Genomic DNA, 21,592 nt, shown 5'->3' with positions numbered 1-21,592 from the left:
TTCGAATCACTTAAAACTCATATGATAAACTTAATGTCATGTTCCGCATATTACTTGTCACATATAATACATAATCGCACATAGTTTTATATATATTAACTTTCACAATATAAATTATGTTAGTACGATAAACAAGTCCCAGTATTATGCATAGATATTGATGGATAAAAAGTAACTTGGCGCTGTCGCTATTACGATCAATAATAAAATGTTTTAATACAAGAAGCTTTACAAGAAGCATACCTTATCATATGCTTACAAGTTCACAAATTTTAATTATAATATATATGTTGGATGTTCGTTTTGTTTAAGTATCCCTCACAAATCGTCGCAAAGAAATAAGAATGTTAAATAACAGTACAAGATTATAAACATTCTCTTTGCTGGTACATGAATTCATGATGCATCACAATTATTTTACATTTACAAATATTAAATATCCCTGGGATGCATGTTATACGGGATATAAATAAGAATCTTGCTTTGTCTTTCCTTTTGGAGGAGAAGTAAAGGGTGAGAACCAAGCAATCGAAAATCTTCCAAAGACAGCTTGAATGGATTTCCATCTACTATTACGAACCCACCTGGCTTCTTCCTTTTTAAGTTGCTCAATACCCTATAAAAATGATATAAATAAGTAATCAATTTGAAATTACAATTAATTTTTTATTTAATTATTGTGTACATACAGTTTCATCATTCCAAATTGCTTGTAATTGTGTCCCTAACATTACAGCTGTGAAAATAGCAAATAAGAGAGCTTCGAATGCCAAGCAAAGTAATAGTACCACTGTTGCAGGTGGATTAAATGTAGAACATTCTTTCCACTCTTGTCTTATGCATGTAGTAAATTGTTGTATACATAACAATAAAGAATGCAATGACATTGCTGCTATATAAAACTAAAATAAATTACATAATACAGATGATGCTTCGTGTCATCGCTTTACATATTTGTATAACAAGACTTACAGTAAAAAGTACAAAATATTTTTGATTATTTTCCCCAACACAATTATTAACCCATGGACAATGATGGTCCATTTTTCTAATACATCTATAAATAAAATATTTAAAATATCTGTCATTTTTCTATGTATTCATAACTAAGATATTACAAATGTTATAAATTTACCTTTGGCACACAGAACAATGATGTGCTCTATCAGGCTTAATAGAACAACATTTAGAACACTTAAATATGACTTCTCCATCCCTAAGTCCCATTTGTTCAATCATTTCCTTGGTAGCATTTCCTTTCAGAACAGCTCCCTATAAATATGTTTAAGCCATATTACTGGTATGTTTTGAAATATGTTAGCTCCATGTTTTCATGTCTTACTGGATCTGTGAACATTGTCCTTAAATGAGATGCAAAAGCCAAAAAAGTTAATGACTGAAATATTGCAGTGTTTAAACTAGAATATAAAGTATTTATTGTGGGAATAAGAATAACTGCCATTACTACAAACTCTGCATAAATTATTAACAACCAAGTTAAAATTGCACATATAATCCCACATATATCCTACAACATAAAATCAATTAAAGAATACTTAGTATCCATAAAGAATATTTCAATTATTTAATTACATATTATTTAATACCATAAAATATTTGTGTGTACATACTTTTATACACCACAATCTTCCACCATAACATTTATTGTGAACATCCTTTTCTCTATGAAAAGACATATAGTCATAATCCATGATTTATTGGTATTTACTAAATTTTTCACTGTTAATCACACGAACAGATTTCAACCATGGTTCTTTGCTTGAAATAAAAATTAACCCAAATATTAGTAAAATTTTATATGGCGTATTATATTTTGTTTGTGATTTGTGAGAAGTCAAATCCACTAAAACAAATTTATACTATGAAATAACATGGAAATAACATAGAATCTAACCTCATAACTAGTATTCACAGATTTCTCTTCACAGATTCACCAGAATCGGATGATTTGCATCAATTTGTATTTCAATTTTTTTTCATTATGATACATTTAACGTGTTTACGATGAATATCAAGTAACAAAATTGATTTTTTCGTCCTCAGCTTTTACTTAATTAGTTTAAATAAGTAGATTCGTTACTAAATAATTATGTTATTAATATAAAAGTTCTCTCAAGTATCCAACTGTCGTATGTTTACACCGATTTAAACGCAGTGCAAAGTAAATGAACTGAAAACGGAACTTGAACATGTTATCACGTGTAGATTATGATAACTTGATTTCTAAACGTCACCGATTATTCGCCATTGAACAGCATTACGAACGCACCACGCACCTGACATTCGAACAAACAGATGTTTTTAAGGGAAATAATCGAAACCTAAACTCATTGTCTTATCCAATTGACAACAACGAATTTTAAAAAGAAATAAAAAATGAATGTAAATAATACTAGATATTACCGGTTCAAACGTTGTCTACCGCATTCTTACACGCGACTGCAAGTTTGACAGTACATGGTAAGGGTGGGGGCTACAGTGCGCAGCCATATTGGCTACTTGTGACTTTTGGGAGGAAGCGAGCAAAAAATAATACAACTTTTCTCGTTTCTACGTGAAAAAATGTTGCCTTCGAGGATTTTTCATTGATTTCACACGTTGGTCTTGTTAACGCGAACACGATTACGATAGAACGTGCGATAATTTATACAAGCTCAAACTTTTTTACTAAAAATGGTATGTTACTTTTTGATTAGTAGATTCTTCGTCTTAGAACGGTTAAATCATTCGTTACGAAATTATAAGATATTCCCGATGTATCTACTTTATCTTTTTTTGTAGAGTTTCTTTGGGTTTGGTCAGTCGGCTGATATAGAGATTACTTTGGATGGTGCAGAAACCAGGAAGACTGCAGACATTAAATCTGAAGATGGTAAAAAAGAGCGCCACTTGTTATACTATGACGGTGAAACCGTTTCTGGAAAGGTAAAAATCTTCTTCTAAACGAATAAATATAAATAAACTAAATGAAATATTTATACAGAATGTAATCCATAACCTACGGTGTTTATTCGTAAACTCTAAACCAATAGCCGTAAAGGATAAAATAAGAAATACTCAACATTGTGCTATTCTATATTAATTATTTATATTAATATTTAATAATTTATTTATTTTCGCACACTAATATTGTTATATATGCATATACTCCAAAAAATTGCAGTATTTCATGTATATGGGTATATATATAAGAGAAAGACAGATATGTTTTAATATCTTTAAGTTAATATAATTATCTTATTTAATTTGATAAATTCAAACCATAGAACTGTAATAGAATATATTTAAAAATAATCTCCTTTTTGTGAAACATGACTTTTAGTAGATAATGTCATAATGTTCAAATCCCTCTTGAGAAGCAAATAAGGTTATATTAATTAATATACTATTATTTGCAGATTAATATTAGTCTCAGGAAAGCTGGTAAATTGGAGCATCAAGGTGTAAAAGTAGAATTTATTGGACAAATTGAATTATATTATGATAGAGGAAATCATCATGAGTTTACAAGTCTAGTTAAGGAATTAGCTAGGCCAGGAGAACTAACTCATAACACAGTATATACTTTTGAATTCGCAAATGTAGAAAAACCATTTGAAAGTTACACAGGATCTAATGTACGACTAAGATATTTTCTCAAAGTTACAATTGTTCGAAGACTTAGTGATATTGTTAAAGAACTTGAATTAGTTGTCCACACTCTTAGTTCCTATCCAGATATGAACAATCCTATTAAAATGGAAGTTGGAATTGAAGACTGTTTGCATATTGAATTTGAGTATAATAAAAGCAAGTAAGTTGCTTTGATGTAAAGTTTAATTATGTAACTCTTAATGCCTAATATTGAGTTTAAAGATTAACTTACATTTATATCTTTTCAGATATCATTTAAAAGATGTTATTGTTGGGAAAATATATTTTCTTTTGGTTAGAATAAAAATTAAACACATGGAAATTGCTATAATAAAACGGGAAACTACCGGTTCTGGTACAGTATAATTTTTAGATCTTTTTTCTCATAAATATATTTATAATAATCTTTCTTATAATTTGAATACTATTATAAATAGAATATATATTTGCAGGTCCACATACATTTACGGAAAATGAAACTATAGCGAAATATGAAATAATGGATGGAGCACCAGTCCGAGGCGAGTCTATTCCAATAAGAGTCTTTCTAGCAGGCTATGATTTGACACCTACAATGCGTGACATCAATAAAAAATTCAGTGTTAGATATTACCTTAATTTAGTTCTCATGGATGAGGAAGATCGTAGATATTTCAAACAACAAGTAAGTTGAATAATAAGCCTCTGATTTACTAACTTCTTATTGAAATACTTTTTACAATTACATTTTTTTAGGAAATAACGTTATGGAGAAAGGGAGAAAAAAGTAGGAAATCTCAAACCGCTTCACCACATATGCCATCGCATTTAGTATCAGCAGAAACAGGATTCCCACAAGGAGCTGCTCAAAATGGTCCACCATCTGTAACTCCATCAGTCCAATCGGGACAATTGCCATCCGCTAACATTACCAATGTAGAGGATGCACAGGCGCCAATAGAAAGCATGACACGCGAAGAAGGAGATGGTGAAGGTGCAAAAGAAGTTAATTCTGAAAGTAACTGAATTTTTGCATGCGAAACAGTTACTGAAGTCAATGGAAGTTTTACTAATTCAGAGAATGGGTAATAACTTCGCACGGAACTAGTAGTTTTAAACGAAACTCCTCTTCTACTGTAAAGAGAGATTGAATTTTAGGAACTACAAAAAATCGAAACATCTGCAAGTAAAGTTGTAAATATTTTGGATACCTATAAATAATGCGGATGATTAAATTGAATAAGTAGCCAATTATCGATCAAAATTTCAAATTATCAAGAGCTATAGATAACATACAGTGGTGTCTAATGGGACAGACTTGAAATAATTAAACAGAAAAAAATAATATAAAGCAGAATAATACAACCATATAAAATGGATATTTATAAATGGACAGTTTAATAACTGAATATTTATCTGCGGTATATTCTTGAACAGCATCTGAATGTTACAGTGTTCAGAATATTTTATACAACCGTATTATGTGTTATATTCTCAAAGATCTTTATCAAAATCTTTTGTGTTATATTATCAAACCTCTCAAATGGTCAATTTCTGTCAGATGAGAGTTTTCTAAATCTGAAATGGATATACATATACTCACAACGGCTGCCCTATTTTAATCCATTCAACTAGTCTGCAACTAATATGGTAAAGGCACTGGGAGGAACGCTTTTATATATAATACACTATTATCGACATAATTTTTGAGAGAATGTGATTTTTTCAGCAGAAGATTTTTATTAATATTTGCAATAAATATCGTTAATAAAATATGTTAAGATACAGGCACAGTATATAACATAATATCAATAGTTCTGTCCCAATTATAGCATAATTGTATATACAAATCATTGAATTGTATATGCGAATTAATTTTTTAATAGAATTTTTATGCAGTTTCAAGAATCTTAATATAAATCATTGTAAGAAACACATGCCTTAGTATGCTTGTTCAATTTTTAGTATGCCTTTATTAATATAAGAGTGGACTACAATAGATTAAAAAATGGGATGGCCCCACATGTATTTATATATATATATATATGAAAACATATTACAATATGTGTGTGGATATATACATGCATATATATGATTTTTAATGATAGTAGTCTTAGTATAAACTGAGTTATATATACACACACACAAAAGTATCCACCTCTATTGTAATAATACTGAAACGTGTTCTATCAAGGCAGTATCATGATTGCTACCACGATGGAAGTAATATACCGGTATGAGAAAAATACCAATCGTTTTGTACAATTCTATGTTAACATGGGTTGACTAAAGAATCTTGTTAAAAAAGAAAAACTGCATAATAGTCAACCGCGTGTATTTCGAGAATTTTGTTTCATGTAAATTAAAAGTTTCATATTTCACGCCTTTGTTATTTGTTGACAAGAAAGATATATGTGTAAAAGAGAGAAAACAGAACTATTTGTGAATTATTTGACATGTCAAATATTGTATATACATATACATATTGTCATACGATATAAACTAGCTGCATATTCTAATGCCCACATAAATATATTATACATCGCATACAGTGTGCCATTGTGTGCACGTGTATCGGAAAACATTACTTCGTCTATGCATAAGTACACCCTTCCTATCGTTTTATATAAATCAGATATCATTAGATTTTTATTCTCGCTATCTATAACTTGTTTTTTATCTGAACGAAATAGACATATCAAGTACAGATTTCACCATCACAAGTAAACTATGGATTTAAGTGCAATTAATTTTATGACGAATTTATGAAGGATGAAATCAACAAATGCTAATGCAATAGAATTTTATAACGACAATTAAAACGTCGATTAAAATGTCCCTAGTTTTTCAAATCATTTCCCGTCTTTTTTTGGAATTATCTCGGTTGTAAACAAAATATTTAGAATTGACATTACAATTAAGTGCCTTCGTAAAGCACGATTAGTATTTTGAAAATTAAGGGTAAATATTTTATACATAAGAAGTTCTACTATTTAATTAATTAATAGAGCTCATTACTTTTTCTCTTCAAAAGTGTCTGTATTTTATGAAGTTACTATCTTTAACTATTGTTTGTAACTTTAACAATTTAATTATTAGAATCTTTAGTCCAAAATATTATTGTGTATATTAACAGACTATTGTAAAATTATAAGCGCAACAAAAATAGTTTTATATTCAAAATTTTTTTCTATTCATTTTCACAGACCTAAGCAAATTTAAAAAGTAATATACCTAAATATATACAAATAATATAGTAATTAAAAATCAATTGCCAATGATGTTAAAACGATTATAATTAAAAAAAAAAAACATATTTTAAACTTATACATAAAACATAAATTTTACAATATTTAAAATTCTCCTATAGTACAGTAACATTTAATATTTTAATGTACCACTGAATTTTATTTATTTTCATTAACGAATGACTCGTGTATTTCTCTGTAGTACATATTAGACATGGGCATATGGAAATCAAGCTTAAATAAATATACGTACTGACAGCAAACCAATACGTAATAGTCTGCAAGGAAATTATTCATAGATCATATTTTACAAACCAGACTTTGTGGCACTTCCGTAAAAAAATTAGAACTTTACAACAAGTTCTCTTACGTCAGTATATGTTTAAGAAAAAGTGTGTTCCACACATAATTATAGAAGAAAGAATGTATGATTTCAATTAATTCAGTGTAAAGTCCAAAGATTCCGAACAGTATGCGCGTGTCTCTGCGCGCAGATCTGATGTCCGGATCCGGATAAACAATTATCGTGTCTGGTTATCGTATTAGTAGTTCACTGCCGGTTAAAGTGTTAGTGTCGTAGTCATCAGCAGGTTAACCAAAGATGGAAGTACGAACAGAATTAATTACGGAACTCCGTGAAAAATTTTTTAAAAAGTTGGCTGACGAGGGACCACCAGATCCTAGTGTGTATATTTATTTTCATATCGTAAAAAGGTGTACTTTTTCTTTACAATGGTATTTTGAAAAAACCTGATTAATTCACAGGATAAAATTTAAGCTTAGTGTCATATTCCGAAGCAATGTTTTCAATATGTATTTAATGAAAGAATAAGAATCATTTTTATGAATAATTTATGAAGCCTTTGTTCCACTCATTATTATGTATTTAATTGATAAAATGTATAACACATAAAAATATTTATGATTCAATTAATCATTTAATTGAATCCAATTTCAGAATTTCACCCTGTAGATATTGCTAATGTAAACAATAATAATTGGTTAAAAAGATTTTTAGAGCACAATGAAAACAATATGCAAGACTCACTTAATATGTTATGGGAGACTTGCAGCTGGAGGAGTAAATTTGGTACAAATGGTATGGATAATATACATTCATATGTGCAGTTTTTTTAGTTGCTATGTATAAATTATATAATTTTTAATGAAACTATTACAATATTATCTAATTACAGAGATTACAGAAGAGAATGTGATGAAAGAATACTTAAATAATGGATTGTGCTTTATTCATGGTAAAGACAAAGATGGTAAAACAATGTTTGTTATCAAATGTAAGTTACATACTAAAGGCAGTAAAGACTTTAGTCAATTGCAAAAGCTTGTTGTATATTGGTTTGAAAGATTAGAAAGGTAAGATTAAATAATCTGTAATAAATTATTTAGATCAATTTGTTTTCAAAATTAATGTTATCTTTTCTATGGTATTTCAGACAAACTAATGGCAATCAAATTTCACTTTTCTTTGATATGTCAGATACTGGTATTTTAAATATGGATATGGAATTTATCAAGTACCTGATCAACCTTTGTAAAAATTATTACCCCAATTTTTTGAATTACATCATTATTTTTGAAATGCCATGGATATTAAACACTGCATTTAAAATGATAAAGTCATGGTTGCCACCTAAGGCAATTCCAAAAATTAAATTTGTGCATAAAAGCAACATACATGAGTTGGTAGAACCTAATGATATACTTACATGTTGGGGAGGTAGCAACGAATATACCTTCAAATTTGTACCGGAAGCACAAAATAATATAGATGCTACAGTAAATGGAAAATTCGATAATAAGAAGGTATATGATTAATTAGTGGAAAAATAAATGTCAAATAATTCACAACTTCCTTTGAGAATTAATTTTTTATTTTTATGTAACTATAGGTACATTTTGCAGAAGGTTCTCCATTAACAGAACAGTCTACAAGTAGTTTTGGAGATCAATCAAATGAAGAACAATGTAAGTAAAATTATACTTTTATAGGCATTATTATTATATATAGATGCAGAGATGATTCTTTAGAATTCTTTCTGATTTTTGTGTGAAATGGAAATTTTATTGTCAGAAAGAATTCATTTTTACATCTATTGTAAATATTGAAAATATTTGCAAAGATAAAAGTTCTACTTTGATTCTTATACTGACAAATAATACTTATTCTTCTGCAGTATTATCAATTGAACCAGATGCATTTATATTTAATAAAGTAGGAAATGAAATTAGTGGAACAATTACAATTAAAAATGTGACTCTAGATAAACCTTTATCTTATAAGGTAAGATGAGTTTTCTTCTGTGATAAAATTTACGATATGATGTATATGGAACATAGCATAAATATTTTCTGTTATATATGTAGGTAAAAACAACATCGCCGGGAAAGTTCAAAGTACGGCTAAGTTCGGGAGTTTTATTACCTCAAGAACAACGCACGATTTCAGTTGTTGTACAGCAAGACCATAATATGCGCAGTCTCTTTCATGTCGATAAATTCTTAGTTATGTGCCTTCCATTAAAAGATCCGAACGCATCGGCCCAAGAACTAGCAGTTCTATGGAAGGTAACACATCGATATACATTAATTATATAGACGTTTAATGTGTGATTGTTAATTTATGTTTTATTCAGTCTGAGAAACCAGCAGAGGAACATAAATTAAGATGTTGCGATGGTGGAATTATGAGTAATGAAACATCAAAATTACATTCCACCTCAGGCTTGTCAGAAACTGGTCAAATAGATATACTTTCCCGGAAAGTAAGGCAAAATAATGTGATTAAAAGTATGATATTAATGAACAGTATACTAATATATAAATTGGTTACTTACAGATAGCACATTTGAAAGATAGTCATACAAAGTTGTACAATGATGTCGCTTTCTTGAAGCATTTATTATTCTTTTCTATGATAGTTACAATTATAATGGCCATAGTAGTTATTTATATTTTAAAAGTTGATATTAAAAATTCCATGGATCAACAAGTCTGTGACATGCATGGAATATAGGTTGTTCAGATAGAAATTGATTTGATTTCTACATAAACATAACACAAATTTTAATTGTTGTATATTTATCTGTATGCTATAACTCTAATATTTTTACATTGATCTTTCCTATTCATAGCTTATATTTGTTTTTCGTTGTTTTTGTTAAAAAAGAATTATGTAAGATACGTATAAAACATGTTTTATGTTATCAATATTAACATAAAAGAAGTCAGTTGCTGTTATATTTTGGGACGTTTATGTATACTATTTAATATATTTAGGAAGTAAATATATTATTGTTATAAGAAAAAAATATAACAATTGGAATTATTTTTATAAAGTTTTACACGTATTTTTACATACTATTTGTACAATTTATCTTCCTTGTAATTTATAATCTAATAATACAAATTATTTCAAACTAATCCTTTTATTTACATAGCTCATCTAATATCTTAAACTGGTTAATAAAACAATTATGGGAATTTCTTTTTGTTACATATACGTGATAAAACTGTTAATAGCAAATTCATATAATATACCATATGTAAATATTTCATTCACGATAATTTTATAAAATGTATTAATAAACTATATATTTAAAAAAACAGTTTCTTACTTAATTATATACTTTTACTAGAAATCATTGTATTCTTTTATTTCAATATCATATTTGTTATTTTACTCGCTAATTTATATACATCATATAGTGTACTAACGTGTAATATCTGTTTACTTCAATGCAAACTTATTAGATTAGAACTGTTACAATAAAAAACTGATTGAAAGTCAAGACATTTTTTGTATCTAATGCTTGATAAAAAAAATTTTAATATTGTACTTGACAAATGTTAGAATAATTGCACATACATATGTATATAATTTTTTAATACTTAACATGTGATTGTATCGTCATTGTATATATTTCCTCATCAACATACATCAGTTATTAATCATTTAGGAAAAAATGATATTTCGCACAAGCAAATGGGTGTTGGTCTCCCCACTAAGATTTTTAATCCTTGCTCCCACCTTAACTATGGCTTTCGCGCTCTTTTCGCATGGCGGTGGACTTTTTTTATTTCGTCCAATGCACCTCACCAGCAAGTATATCACATGAACTTACATCTCAGCATTATCAATGCTACATTTACTAGTAACAAAGTATTATTAAAGTAGTTTCATCGCCGTATGCTTATAAACATGCTTTAGTGGGTGAAAACCGAATACATGAAAAAAGGAAAAAGTTAATTGGTAATATATAGGTAAAATTACTACCCGGAAGTACCTAAAAACGACAGTCGTCCGGTGTAAACATGACGAGTGATGCATGCCAGTGCGCAGCTATCAACGCGCAGCATTTGAACATTCGTAGTTCGATCGGCCATATTATCCTCCGGGTCTTACACAACGCCCTCACACGAACTTTCTCGACTTTACGAGGTAAGCGAATATTTAGAGGTTTCGAGTCGTAAGCGAACTTAGCACAAAGTGTAAACACGATTCCGTGTGAAGAAAGACGATTTTTGAAGGTATTTGAAGAGATCTGTGCCAGCCGGCCGCGAGCTGAACGCAAAAGATTGGTAAGTTATATCCAACACGTAGCAGAACGAACAGTATTCCCTTCCGTTGCGTCCTCCATATTGATGACAGCGCCGACGGTGATAATTTTCTGAAATTTTTGTCGTTAATGCCCCCTGTGTCCTGAAATCGAAAGCACCCGCGTTGTCTTAAAAGCTTTCCGACAGAATGCGCAACTTCGGAGCCTCCGATGTTTGACAAAAGTCCTCGGTTACGGAACCCTGGAGGCCCGCTACCCATTTCCACACGCTCCTTCACCCATCACGGCGCAATCACATTTTGCCCATGGCGTCATCATCGTTCGCATTACCCGCTTCGCGTGTTACATGGCGTTCCGCGGCAGCGTGCGTCGCTTCTGTCAATCCCGTTTGACTTTCCAATGATATAACACTGATCCTCGATTACGAGGATTCCAACACATGGTCAACCGTATTAATTATTCGCTCTTGTCTCCTCTGGTTCATCCGTACCTTCCATACCTTCAATTTCTTTACAAAGATATATTTATTTTTCCTTAATTTCGCACCAATCATGATGTCTCGTGCATTCCCACTGATATATCAGTGGTGATCGATGCAATTTCCGAATGCATGCACGTGTTTTCGAATGCTCTCGAAAGTAAAACCGATTACACTTGCGCATTCTTACGAAACGATTGTCATATTCTATGTATATGATGTTTCGACTCTATGTCGTTTCTGTAATAATTCGATAACTATGTAACTGATTCCATATATTCATGGATATTTACTCAAGTAGATCTTCGAATCTTTTTAATGCTAGAACTGCATATTGTAATGAGTGATTAGATATATAGTTAAATATCTTCTTCACAATTAGATATAGTATGTATATATATGTACATATATAGTACTATGTTGTCTATAAGTGATGATTGTGTAGTTAGCATAAAATATAAAATTTTGTTTACAATAGAATAACACCATTAAATTTATAAAAAGATATACAAATGCATAACTAATTATAATATGTTTTTATGACACAAAAAGTAAAATATATGGTAAACTATCTGAAAATGATACTTTTATTTACAAAGCATTCAGTAAAAAATGTATCTTTTGTCCTTTCAGATTAATGACAGAAAGTAGCCTTCTATGAGTTAATGATTTGACCATGACAACTAACGTAGCAACAATTAAGTTAGAAGAGGAGCAGGAATCTGTAACGGAGATACAGACATACTTAGAAACATTTAATAGAGAAATAGAAGGAGGTCAAGGGGAGCAATTACAACATGTACAGTGTTAGTATTTTCAAATGAATTTTCTATATTTACCATAGAAGGAACAAGCTTCTATTAAAACTTTAGCTTATAGTGCAACAAGTGGAAGGACTGTCTGGTGGAGAAGAAGGTGGAACTTACTTTGTTGACCAATCTGGTCAATATTACTACCAAGCAAATAATGATGAAACACCTGTCATGACACAGGTTCAAATTCAAGAAGTAGAAGAAGCAGATGTAAATAATGACGGAGAAGCACCTCAAGAAGAACAATATCATGAAATTGAAGAATTAGAAAATGTTGATGGTGATGAAGATGTAAGGGAAATTATCTTTGTTCATGTAATGCCATACTGTATACCATTACTATGAAAGTATGTTGTTTTTCATAGGGCCAGGTAACGAGTAATGGAAATAATGAGGTTGTAATCAATTCTGGAGATGCATATCAAACAGTTACTATTGTGCCATCTGATACTAATCCTGGTGAAGTCAGTTATGTACTAATAGTTCAGCAACCTGATGCTGAGGATAAGGAAAGCAAACCAATAGCACGAGAAGGAACAGAAGGTGAAGAAGGAGAAGGAGAACAAGATCTTACAGTTTATGACTTTGAAGATAATGAAGATAATGAAGTACCTGTGGAATCAGAAGTAGAAGATGACAAAACTAAGATTGTAAAAATTTTACCTAAAAAGTCTCAAACTGTTACCCAAGCTCATATGTGTAATTACTGTAACTACACAAGTCCAAAACGGTAATTTCTTAGTTTGTTTTAAATTATATCATAATCAAAATTTGATTAACTTGTAAGCAATTTCTTAATCTGCATATGATATAGATATCTGCTATCACGACATATGAAATCACATTCGGAGGAAAGGCCACATAAATGTAGCGTTTGTGAAAGAGGATTTAAAACACTAGCTTCTCTTCAGAATCATGTTAATACACATACTGGGACCAAGCCACATCACTGTAAATTTTGTGATAGTGCATTCACAACCTCTGGTGAGTACAAAATATTTATGGACTTTTTATATCTTTTTTCATTTGATAAGCATTTGATTTTGAATTATTAAAAGAAACAAGTAGCATTGAAGTGCAGAAACATAGTAATCATCATTAGTATTAATTTATAGGTGAACTTGTTAGACATGTTCGATATAGACACACACATGAAAAACCACATAAGTGTCATGAATGTGACTATGCATCTGTTGAATTGTCTAAACTCAAACGTCATATTCGGTGTCATACAGGCGAACGTCCATATCAGGTATATTATATATTCATATAAAAAGCTTAAAAAGCGTTATTCACGACCATAAAGTTATAATTACATTTACATTACAGTGTCCGCATTGTACATATGCAAGTCCTGATACTTTCAAGCTAAAACGCCATTTGCGCATACATACAGGAGAAAAACCATACGAGTGTGATTTTTGCCAGGCAAGGTTTACTCAGTCTAACAGCTTAAAAGCTCATAAACTGATACATAACGGTATGTTGATACTTTACATGTTAAAGGTTGTTACATTTGTTATGTAATTTTCTTTCATTTATGGTTATAATAATATGTGTTATAGTTGGTGACAAGCCAGTGTTTCAGTGTGAATTATGTCCAACGACGTGTGGAAGAAAAACAGATCTCAGAATTCATGTACAAAAATTACACACCTCTGATAAACCTCTGAAATGTAAACGCTGTGGAAAATCATTCCCAGATAGGTATGTGGCAAAAACTGAGCTGTATAATAGCTACAAAAGTGAAAATATTATATGTTGCAAACACAAAACATATAATGTATTTTACCATTGTAGATATAGCTACAAATTGCATAGTAAAACTCACGAAGGAGAAAAGTGTTATAAATGTGATTTGTGTCCATATGCTTCTATATCTGAGCGCCATCTCGAGAGCCACATGTTAATTCATACTGATCAAAAACCATATCAATGTGATCATTGCTTTCAATCATTCAGACAAAAACAACTTCTCAAACGGCATTATAATTTATATCATAATCCTACTTATGTTCCCCCTCCGCCACAAGAAAAGACACATCAATGCCCTGAATGTGAACGACCGTTTAGGTATGTAATATTTGTGATACACTTATCAAGTGAAGATATGGAGAAGAATACAGTTGGATGCTTATGTATTTTGTTTTCAAGGCATAAAGGGAATCTTATTCGACATATGGCTGTTCATGATCCGGAATCATCTCTTCAAGAAAAGCAACAAGCATTAAAGATGGGCAGACAGAAAAAGATTCAAATTATAGACGGACAGAGAGTCGAGGTCATGACAGGTAAAGTTTCATCAAACTTGCAAGGCAGAACAAGGAAACTTGATTCATTTATATGTGTATAGCTGGGAACGAGTCGCAAATTTGATATTTCTAAAGCAATATTTAAATTTTATGAACGAAGGAAATTGTACTACACATATACAATGAATGAATAATCATAAAATATTGTAATCACAAGGACACTTACTCAATGATCTGTATTCAGGTCATTGACTAATATCCATGTGTTGTGTTATAATAACAGGTGATTTAGCTACTAAACTTAAAGGTTACGAAGATGAAGAAGAAGATGAAGAGGATATGATGGCGGTCGAAGGAAGTGATGGTCAACAATATGTTGTATTGGAAGTTATACAGCTAGCTGACAATCAAGGAACTGATCAAGTGTGTATTATAAAAAACGCTAAAAAGATATTAGTTTATTATGTTTATGTATGAATATAATTCTGATTGTTTCACCTTTGTTTAGCAAATGGCCGTAGTAGCCAGTGAAGATGGAGATTTGATGATGCAAGATCCTTTGAGTCAAGAAAGTGGGATCGTAACTGGTACAGGCGAAGAAGGAGATGAAGCAGAAGAAGAGGAAGAAGAAGAAGAAGAAGAAGAAGAAATAGAAATGGATGAATTAAAAATAGAATCAGGAGCGTCTATGAAATCTTCATCCCAGAACACACAAAGTGATCCAAAATTACAAAAGGAGATGGAAACCTGTTTCGGTTTTGATGAGGTAAGTTAATTTAATCTTTTACCGCCTTCACAAATTGCCATTTATAGATATGATTTATTATGACGTGAATTTATTGTAATATTGAATTTTAGGAAGAGGAAGAAGAAGAAGAAGCCAATGGCAATATAAATATATTGCAGACAATTTCGTAATATGAAAAATGAATGCAACAAAATCTATCTCTGTAATAGTCAAATGTTTTGTCTGTTTCGCAGTAACACCGTACATACTGCGAGTACTGTTTAATATTATTTAAAGACTCTGTGAATAGCTCCAATGGAGCCAATTTTCGGGGCCAGCGTGGTCCATACGCATGGTACAAGAACATTTTTTGCCACTAGTGCATTAGATGTATGTAATAATTTATGAAAAAACAGTAGTTCTATGATTTAGTGAAATATGAAGCGAATGTACAATTATAATAATGTAAAATATTATTTTACTTTATTATCAGTAAAATTTGCTTTAGAGAATCGTAAGTCAACAAGATCGTCACTGATGCATTCGGTTATATTATTAACATAGGATGACCTAATATTTTTAAATCAGCCATTTAGTAAATGTTAACATAAGAACATAGAATGTAGCAATACATTTCCATTGATTGATTATTGTTGGTATGTGGTTACTAGAGGAAAAGCAAGCGTTAAATTTAATAGTGATGATCGAGTTTTAAGTTATTTAATATGAATGATATCTGCGTATATGTAGGAATGTACATAATAAGAAATTCGTAATGCATAAAGAGTTAGAAATTTTTCATTGACCTAGCAGATGTTACATTTGTGATTGTATAGAAGTATTTCATAACATTAATAAACGATCATTCTATAAATAAGTACCTATATATAACATTAATGATCATGATTATCGGGTCAAATCTTTTGTGGATACAGGATAAGGTATGAATGGCAAAAAGTAACTTGATATTAAGAGGACTGTAATGATTATTAGTATAATTATAATAATTTTTTATTCATCTTTTTTAATTACATTTTCTTTAGAACATTAAATGTTTAGGCTGTACCTTCTTTCCGATATTGATTGCAACTACTATAACAAAATGCAAATAGACTAGTAAGAAAATATTACATATGATTGTAAACAATGATGGAACTTTTAATTCATTGAATCCTTTTGCAATCTGTCATTTTGTATCAGTTTAACTTCTTGTATAATTTTGTGATTGCGCAGCATCCAGAAACAACCATTTCCTATCTATATGGATTACACGTAGACTTCTCTTATGTAGTCGATTTCTTATAAATGTAATCTTACACGCAATTTTTCATAAACTGTCGCACGTAAGTTATTCCAGATAAATCGTCAATGTAATGATGCTGTAAAAACAATGTAAAAATTTTTTACGCTCTTGTACACTTTTTATACAATTGTAATTGAGCAATTGATAATTGTGTGCTATTCAAGCCGAAGCACTTTCATACAATATCCCAAAGAAAAAATGGTGTAGCATCTTCTTTATAATAAACATTATCTCGTCGATGATACTTGCGCATATTATTTCTGTTGATGAATTATCATTTCGATATTTGTTAGGAATTAAATTGTTCAACGCACACATTATTCCGAGCAACGCATAGAACTACAGGATCCAATCGTTATATTTCGGATCGTTTATGTATGACATTTAATATATTCAGAAAGTAAATGCATTATTATTATAAGAAAAATATGGCTAATTGGAATTACTTTTATAATGTTTCATACATATACCTACATATTATTTATACGATTTATCATCCTTATAATTTATAATTTAGATACATTATTTCAAATTAGTTATTTTATTTACATAATTCATCTAATATGTTAAACTGATTAACGATAGAATTGTAGTCTTTTTATGTTAAATACACGTGATAAAATTTGTATAGTATCACATTCATATAATATATCATATATAAATATTTCATTCACGATAATTTTATGAAATAAATAACAAGCTACATATTAACAAATAAGCTACATACTTCATGAAAACAGTTCATTATTGAATCATATATTTTTGAAACAAGTCATAATATTTTTTTATTATAATATATTTATTATAGTAGTTGTCAATTTACACCTATCGAGGTATATTTATCTGCAAGTAATAAATCTATAAGTTCTGCATTGCAATCTGTTTATTTCCATGCAATATATGAGATTACAACTGCTATAATAAAAAAGTGATTAAAAGTAAAAATAATTTTGCATCTCTTCCTCTACTTTTATTACATCATCAACATTTTATAATAAACAATATATAAAAACAATATAAAATCAATTGTTTTATTAAAATTAAATGATAATATGTCAATTTGTAAAAACAAGATATATGTCAACTGTGAATTCAAAAGAATTTAATATTATATCTAACGAATAGTCAAATAATTATGATATATACATATATAATATACTAGCTGCCCACTCGCGACTTCGCTAGCACAGTATTTGAATATTTATTAGCTTCTGGTTGAATACTCTTTAAGTATCTAATTTTGAAAACTGGTCAAACACATGTTCGTTTATTTTTAATGAATTCATATGCCGAATTTCACATCATTAACTTTAATGGACATAGAAATACAATTATTATGTAAAACAAATTTTACCCTCTTCTTACCGCCTCTGGGTTTGTATTTAAGTATACGAAATAAACTTATATTTCCGATTATCAATTTACGTTTGTCGATAGTCTCGTATTGTTAAATGAATTTAACCATTGCATGTCCACACATATTTTAATAAGTGAAAACCGAATGCATAGAAAAAGGAAAAAGGTAAGATCTAAATAGGTTTAAGTTCCGGGTGTACCTAAAGAGATAGTTGTCCAGCGTGTCAGTGCGCAATTATTAATGCGCAGTATTTAAAGGATTTCCACGATTTGAACATTCGTACTTCTATCGACCATATAGTTTTGCCGGTAGTATATAACGCCCTCACACGAACGTTTTCAACTTTACAAAATAAGCCAATATTTGGAGATTTTGTGTCGTAAACAAATTAAACATAACGTGGAAACACGATTCCATGTGAAAAATTATTGCAAAGTGGACGCAAAAAGCTCCACTATCTATCACTAATGCATTTCCAGCACACAGCATATAGCAGAACGAACATTACTCCTTCTGTTGCGTTCTCTACATTGATGACAGCGCCGATGGTGATAACTTTCTGAAATTTTTGTCGCTAATGCTCCCTGTGTCCTGTAATCGAAAGCATCTACGTTGTCTTAATGCTTTCTGATAGAATGCGCAACTTCGAAATCTCCGGTGTCTGGCAAAAGTCCACAGTTAGAAATGCTGAATGCTTGTTATGAATTCCACATGTTCCTTCACAGCACAATCACATGTTCATGTCGTCAATTTCGTTCGCATTACACGCTCCATGGCATTACATAACGTTCCGCGGCAGCGTGTGTCGCTCCTGTCAATCCTGTTTGACTTTTCAATGATATAACACCGATGCTCGATTACGATTACAATTGTAAGGATTCTAACACGTGGTCAATGTCCTCATTCGCTGTTGACCCCTCCTCTTATACATTTGCTCTTCCGTACCTTCAATTTCTTTGCTATATTTACTTCAATTTATATATTGATTTTTCTTTAATTTCGCATGGCTTATGATGCCTCGTGCATTTTCTTTCTATTAATATACCAAGTGATTGGTACAATTTCGAATGTTTCTATGCATGCGTGTTTTCAGATGTTCTAGAACGCAAAACCGATTACGCTTGTGCATTTTTACGTAATATTATATATGACTTTTGGACTCTATGCCATTTCAACTCTACGAATATTTACTTATGACCATTATAGATCCTCGAAACTTTATTCCGAGATCTACATATTGCAATGAGTGATGGGATACATATATATAAATACTCTCTTGATAATGAGATGTAGTATACATGCATATCCTATATATATAGCACATACAGTAGCTAGCTTAAAATATAAATTTCTTTTAACAACAGAATAGAATATTTTAATAATAGAATATTAACAATAGAATTTCAACATTTTGAAATTTAATAATACAAAAGGTAATGCATATGGTAAGCTATCTAAAAATGATAGCTTCATTCATTTAAAACATTGAATCAAAAATACATATGTTATTGTTTCAGACTAATGAAAGAAAATACACTTTTACGTGTTAATGAGACAAGAAATTGAGATTTTAAATGGTACAGGCGAAAAGGAAAGTAAAGCAGAAGAAATAAAATTACCAACATGTAGTAAATCTTCATCTCAACACACTCAAAACGATTCAAAATTGCAGAAAGAAATGGAAACTTGTTTTGGTTTTGACGAGGTAAATAAATTTGATTTTTATCATCTTCATGAATTGTCATTTACAGGTATGATTTATTATAACGTGAATTTGTTGTAATATTTTAGGAAAATAAGAAAGGAGAAATCAATGGTAATATAGATATATTGCAGACAATTTTATAACAAGAAAAATGAATGCTTGAAGATAAAATAATAGTCAAATGTTTTATCTATTTCACAGTAACACTGTACATACTACGAGTACTATTTAATATTATTTAAAGACTCTGTGAATAGCTCTGTGAATGGAGCCAATTTTCAGGGCCAGTGTGGTCCATATGCATAGTACAAGAAAATTTTTTGTCACTAGTACATTAGATGTATGTAATAATTTATGAAGAAATAGTAGTTCTGTGGTTTTGTGAAATATGAAACTATTGTACGATTATAATAATGTAAAATAGTATTTTACTTTATTGTCAATAGAATTTATCCTTAGAAAATTATAAGTCGGCAAGACCCTTACTAGTGAAGTCATATCATCAATACAATGTCATGAATGGTGGCTGGTATAATATTTTCAAATATTCAATAGATGTTAATATAAAAACATAGAACATAGCAAAATATTTTCATTGAATGATACTGGTTATTGTTGGTACGTGGTTATTGTGGGTTATTGTTACTGAAATGACAAAACAAAGCAAGGCTACAATGTATATAAATGTTTACCATTAAACTTCATTCTATGGATGAATATTATATTCTATAAATATTTAGGGGAAAGACGATAATATTAATTTGTTGTCAGTCCAGTTTTGTGTTGTTGAATATGAATGATATCTGTATATATACATGAATGTACATAATAAGGAATTCGTAATGCAATAGAAAAAAATTAAAAATTTTTCATTGGCCTCAAAGATATAGTAATTTACCTTCCTTGTAATTTGTAATTTAATATCACAAATTATTTAATATTAATTCTTTTATTTGAATAGCTCATTAATACTTTCAACTGATTAATAAAACAATTATAGGAAGATTTTTTTGTTATATACATGATACAATTCTTGGTATCAAATTCATATAATATAGCATACATAAATATTTCATTCACAATAATTTTATAAAATGTGTTAATAAACTATACTATTTTGCGAAAACAGTTTATTACTTAATCATATAATATATACTTTTTATAAAAATCATGGAATTCTATTATTATAATATTACATTTATTATTTAAGTTGCTAATTTACACTTACCAAATAGTGTATTTATACACAATAAGTATGCAGCATGTTCACGCTATTAGTTTTCGACGTGTTAGTTATTAGTTCTCGATGAGTATGAAGAAAAAATGAAAAAATGAAAAAATGAAAAAATGAAAAATGAAAAATGAAAAATGAAAATTAGTTTAAAAGATATTCTAACCTTAATTTTATGGAATTTATCATATGTAAGACAAACTAAACAAAAGTAATGTATTTCGTTTCCCTTGTTTTTCATACGATATTCTACAAAATTAAAGCTAAAA

General features: G+C 29.9%; 4 protein-coding genes across 17 annotated transcripts; 3 read left to right on the top strand and 1 right to left on the bottom strand.

The window, feature by feature from the left end:
* Positions 1–191: 191 nt before the first annotated feature.
* Positions 192–2,464, bottom strand: LOC122569647 (palmitoyltransferase ZDHHC3). 2 transcript variants are annotated; one of them, XM_043731005.1, is made up of 8 exons: positions 2,298–2,462; positions 1,916–2,191; positions 1,632–1,779; positions 1,343–1,528; positions 1,136–1,272; positions 973–1,057; positions 690–902; positions 192–616 (listed from the first exon to the last, which is right to left on the bottom strand). In XM_043731005.1, exons 3-8 carry the CDS (start codon positions 1,710–1,712, stop codon positions 455–457), a joined length of 864 nt encoding a protein of 287 aa, XP_043586940.1. In that variant the 5' UTR covers positions 1,713–1,779; positions 1,916–2,191; positions 2,298–2,462; the 3' UTR covers positions 192–454. The 2 variants fall into 2 exon arrangements, with proteins under 2 accessions (XP_043586940.1, XP_043586939.1); XM_043731004.1 differs by having other exon boundaries at positions 1,916–2,464.
* A 91-nt stretch (positions 2,465–2,555) lies between these two features.
* Positions 2,556–6,220, top strand: LOC122569646 (vacuolar protein sorting-associated protein 26B-like). The gene is made up of 6 exons (XM_043731003.1): positions 2,556–2,697; positions 2,803–2,946; positions 3,420–3,814; positions 3,903–4,009; positions 4,107–4,318; positions 4,390–6,220. The coding sequence occupies exons 1-6, from the start codon at positions 2,695–2,697 to the stop codon at positions 4,657–4,659; spliced, it is 1,131 nt and encodes a 376-aa protein (XP_043586938.1). The 5' UTR covers positions 2,556–2,694; the 3' UTR covers positions 4,660–6,220.
* Positions 6,221–7,094: 874 nt separating this feature from the next.
* LOC122569645 (motile sperm domain-containing protein 2-like) lies at positions 7,095–10,928 on the top strand. Of its 2 annotated transcripts, XM_043730999.1 has the most exons (10): positions 7,095–7,564; positions 7,840–7,980; positions 8,078–8,255; positions 8,336–8,705; positions 8,792–8,867; positions 9,077–9,183; positions 9,267–9,467; positions 9,536–9,664; positions 9,739–9,943; positions 10,795–10,928. In XM_043730999.1, the coding sequence occupies exons 1-9, from the start codon at positions 7,483–7,485 to the stop codon at positions 9,913–9,915; spliced, it is 1,461 nt and encodes a 486-aa protein (XP_043586934.1). In that variant the 5' UTR covers positions 7,095–7,482; the 3' UTR covers positions 9,916–9,943; positions 10,795–10,928. The 2 variants fall into 2 exon arrangements, with proteins under 2 accessions (XP_043586934.1, XP_043586935.1); XM_043731000.1 differs by lacking the exon at positions 10,795–10,928 and having other exon boundaries at positions 7,095–7,595; positions 9,739–9,922.
* A 273-nt stretch (positions 10,929–11,201) lies between these two features.
* Positions 11,202–20,969, top strand: LOC122569641 (transcriptional repressor CTCFL-like). 12 transcript variants are annotated; one of them, XM_043730989.1, is made up of 15 exons: positions 12,184–12,323; positions 12,570–12,742; positions 12,816–13,039; positions 13,114–13,478; positions 13,563–13,732; positions 13,864–14,000; positions 14,078–14,228; positions 14,314–14,455; positions 14,549–14,821; positions 14,903–15,039; positions 15,284–15,423; positions 15,509–15,766; positions 15,859–19,820; positions 19,905–20,092; positions 20,179–20,969. In XM_043730989.1, exons 2-13 carry the CDS (start codon positions 12,613–12,615, stop codon positions 15,916–15,918), a joined length of 2,187 nt encoding a protein of 728 aa, XP_043586924.1. In that variant the 5' UTR covers positions 12,184–12,323; positions 12,570–12,612; the 3' UTR covers positions 15,919–19,820; positions 19,905–20,092; positions 20,179–20,969. The 12 variants fall into 12 exon arrangements, with proteins under 12 accessions (XP_043586922.1, XP_043586915.1, XP_043586924.1 ...); XM_043730985.1 differs by having other exon boundaries at positions 14,314–14,821; positions 15,859–18,935; positions 19,594–19,820; XM_043730983.1 differs by having other exon boundaries at positions 14,314–14,821; positions 15,859–19,258; positions 19,594–19,820.
* Positions 20,970–21,592: the final 623 nt, after the last annotated feature.

The sequence above is a fragment of the Bombus pyrosoma genome, linkage group LG7 (genome assembly GCF_014825855.1).
Source record: "Bombus pyrosoma isolate SC7728 linkage group LG7, ASM1482585v1, whole genome shotgun sequence".
Classification (NCBI taxonomy): domain Eukaryota; kingdom Metazoa; phylum Arthropoda; class Insecta; order Hymenoptera; family Apidae; genus Bombus; species Bombus pyrosoma.
The sequence above is the reverse complement of the archived record's forward strand: the minus strand, read 5'-3'. Positions and strand labels throughout refer to the sequence as shown.

What these genes read in the sequence shown, in the direction of transcription:
- LOC122569647 (XM_043731004.1), bottom strand. Translation starts at nt 1,712, where the DNA reads ATGGATTATGACTATATGTCTTTTCATAGAGAAAAGGATGTTCACAAT. An exon ending in GAAGATTGTGGTGTATAAAA is followed by an intron (nt 1,529 to 1,631) that starts GTATGTACACAC and finishes TTTATGTTGTAG; the next exon opens with GATATATGTGGGATTATATG. An exon ending in AATATTTTGTACTTTTTACT is followed by an intron (nt 903 to 972) that starts GTAAGTCTTGTT and finishes AATTTATTTTAG; the next exon opens with TTTTATATAGCAGCAATGTC.
- LOC122569646 (XM_043731003.1), top strand. An exon ending in TTTGAGTATAATAAAAGCAA is followed by an intron (nt 3,815 to 3,902) that starts GTAAGTTGCTTT and finishes ATATCTTTTCAG; the next exon opens with ATATCATTTAAAAGATGTTA. An exon ending in ACGGGAAACTACCGGTTCTG is followed by an intron (nt 4,010 to 4,106) that starts GTACAGTATAAT and finishes ATATATTTGCAG; the next exon opens with GTCCACATACATTTACGGAA.
- LOC122569645 (XM_043730999.1), top strand. Translation starts at nt 7,483, where the DNA reads ATGGAAGTACGAACAGAATTAATTACGGAACTCCGTGAAAAATTTTTT. An exon ending in TCAATCAAATGAAGAACAAT is followed by an intron (nt 8,868 to 9,076) that starts GTAAGTAAAATT and finishes ATTCTTCTGCAG; the next exon opens with TATTATCAATTGAACCAGAT. An exon ending in AACTAGCAGTTCTATGGAAG is followed by an intron (nt 9,468 to 9,535) that starts GTAACACATCGA and finishes TGTTTTATTCAG; the next exon opens with TCTGAGAAACCAGCAGAGGA.
- LOC122569641 (XM_043730987.1), top strand. Translation starts at nt 12,613, where the DNA reads ATGACAACTAACGTAGCAACAATTAAGTTAGAAGAGGAGCAGGAATCT. An exon ending in AACTACACAAGTCCAAAACG is followed by an intron (nt 13,479 to 13,562) that starts GTAATTTCTTAG and finishes CATATGATATAG; the next exon opens with ATATCTGCTATCACGACATA. An exon ending in ACAATCAAGGAACTGATCAA is followed by an intron (nt 15,424 to 15,508) that starts GTGTGTATTATA and finishes ACCTTTGTTTAG; the next exon opens with CAAATGGCCGTAGTAGCCAG.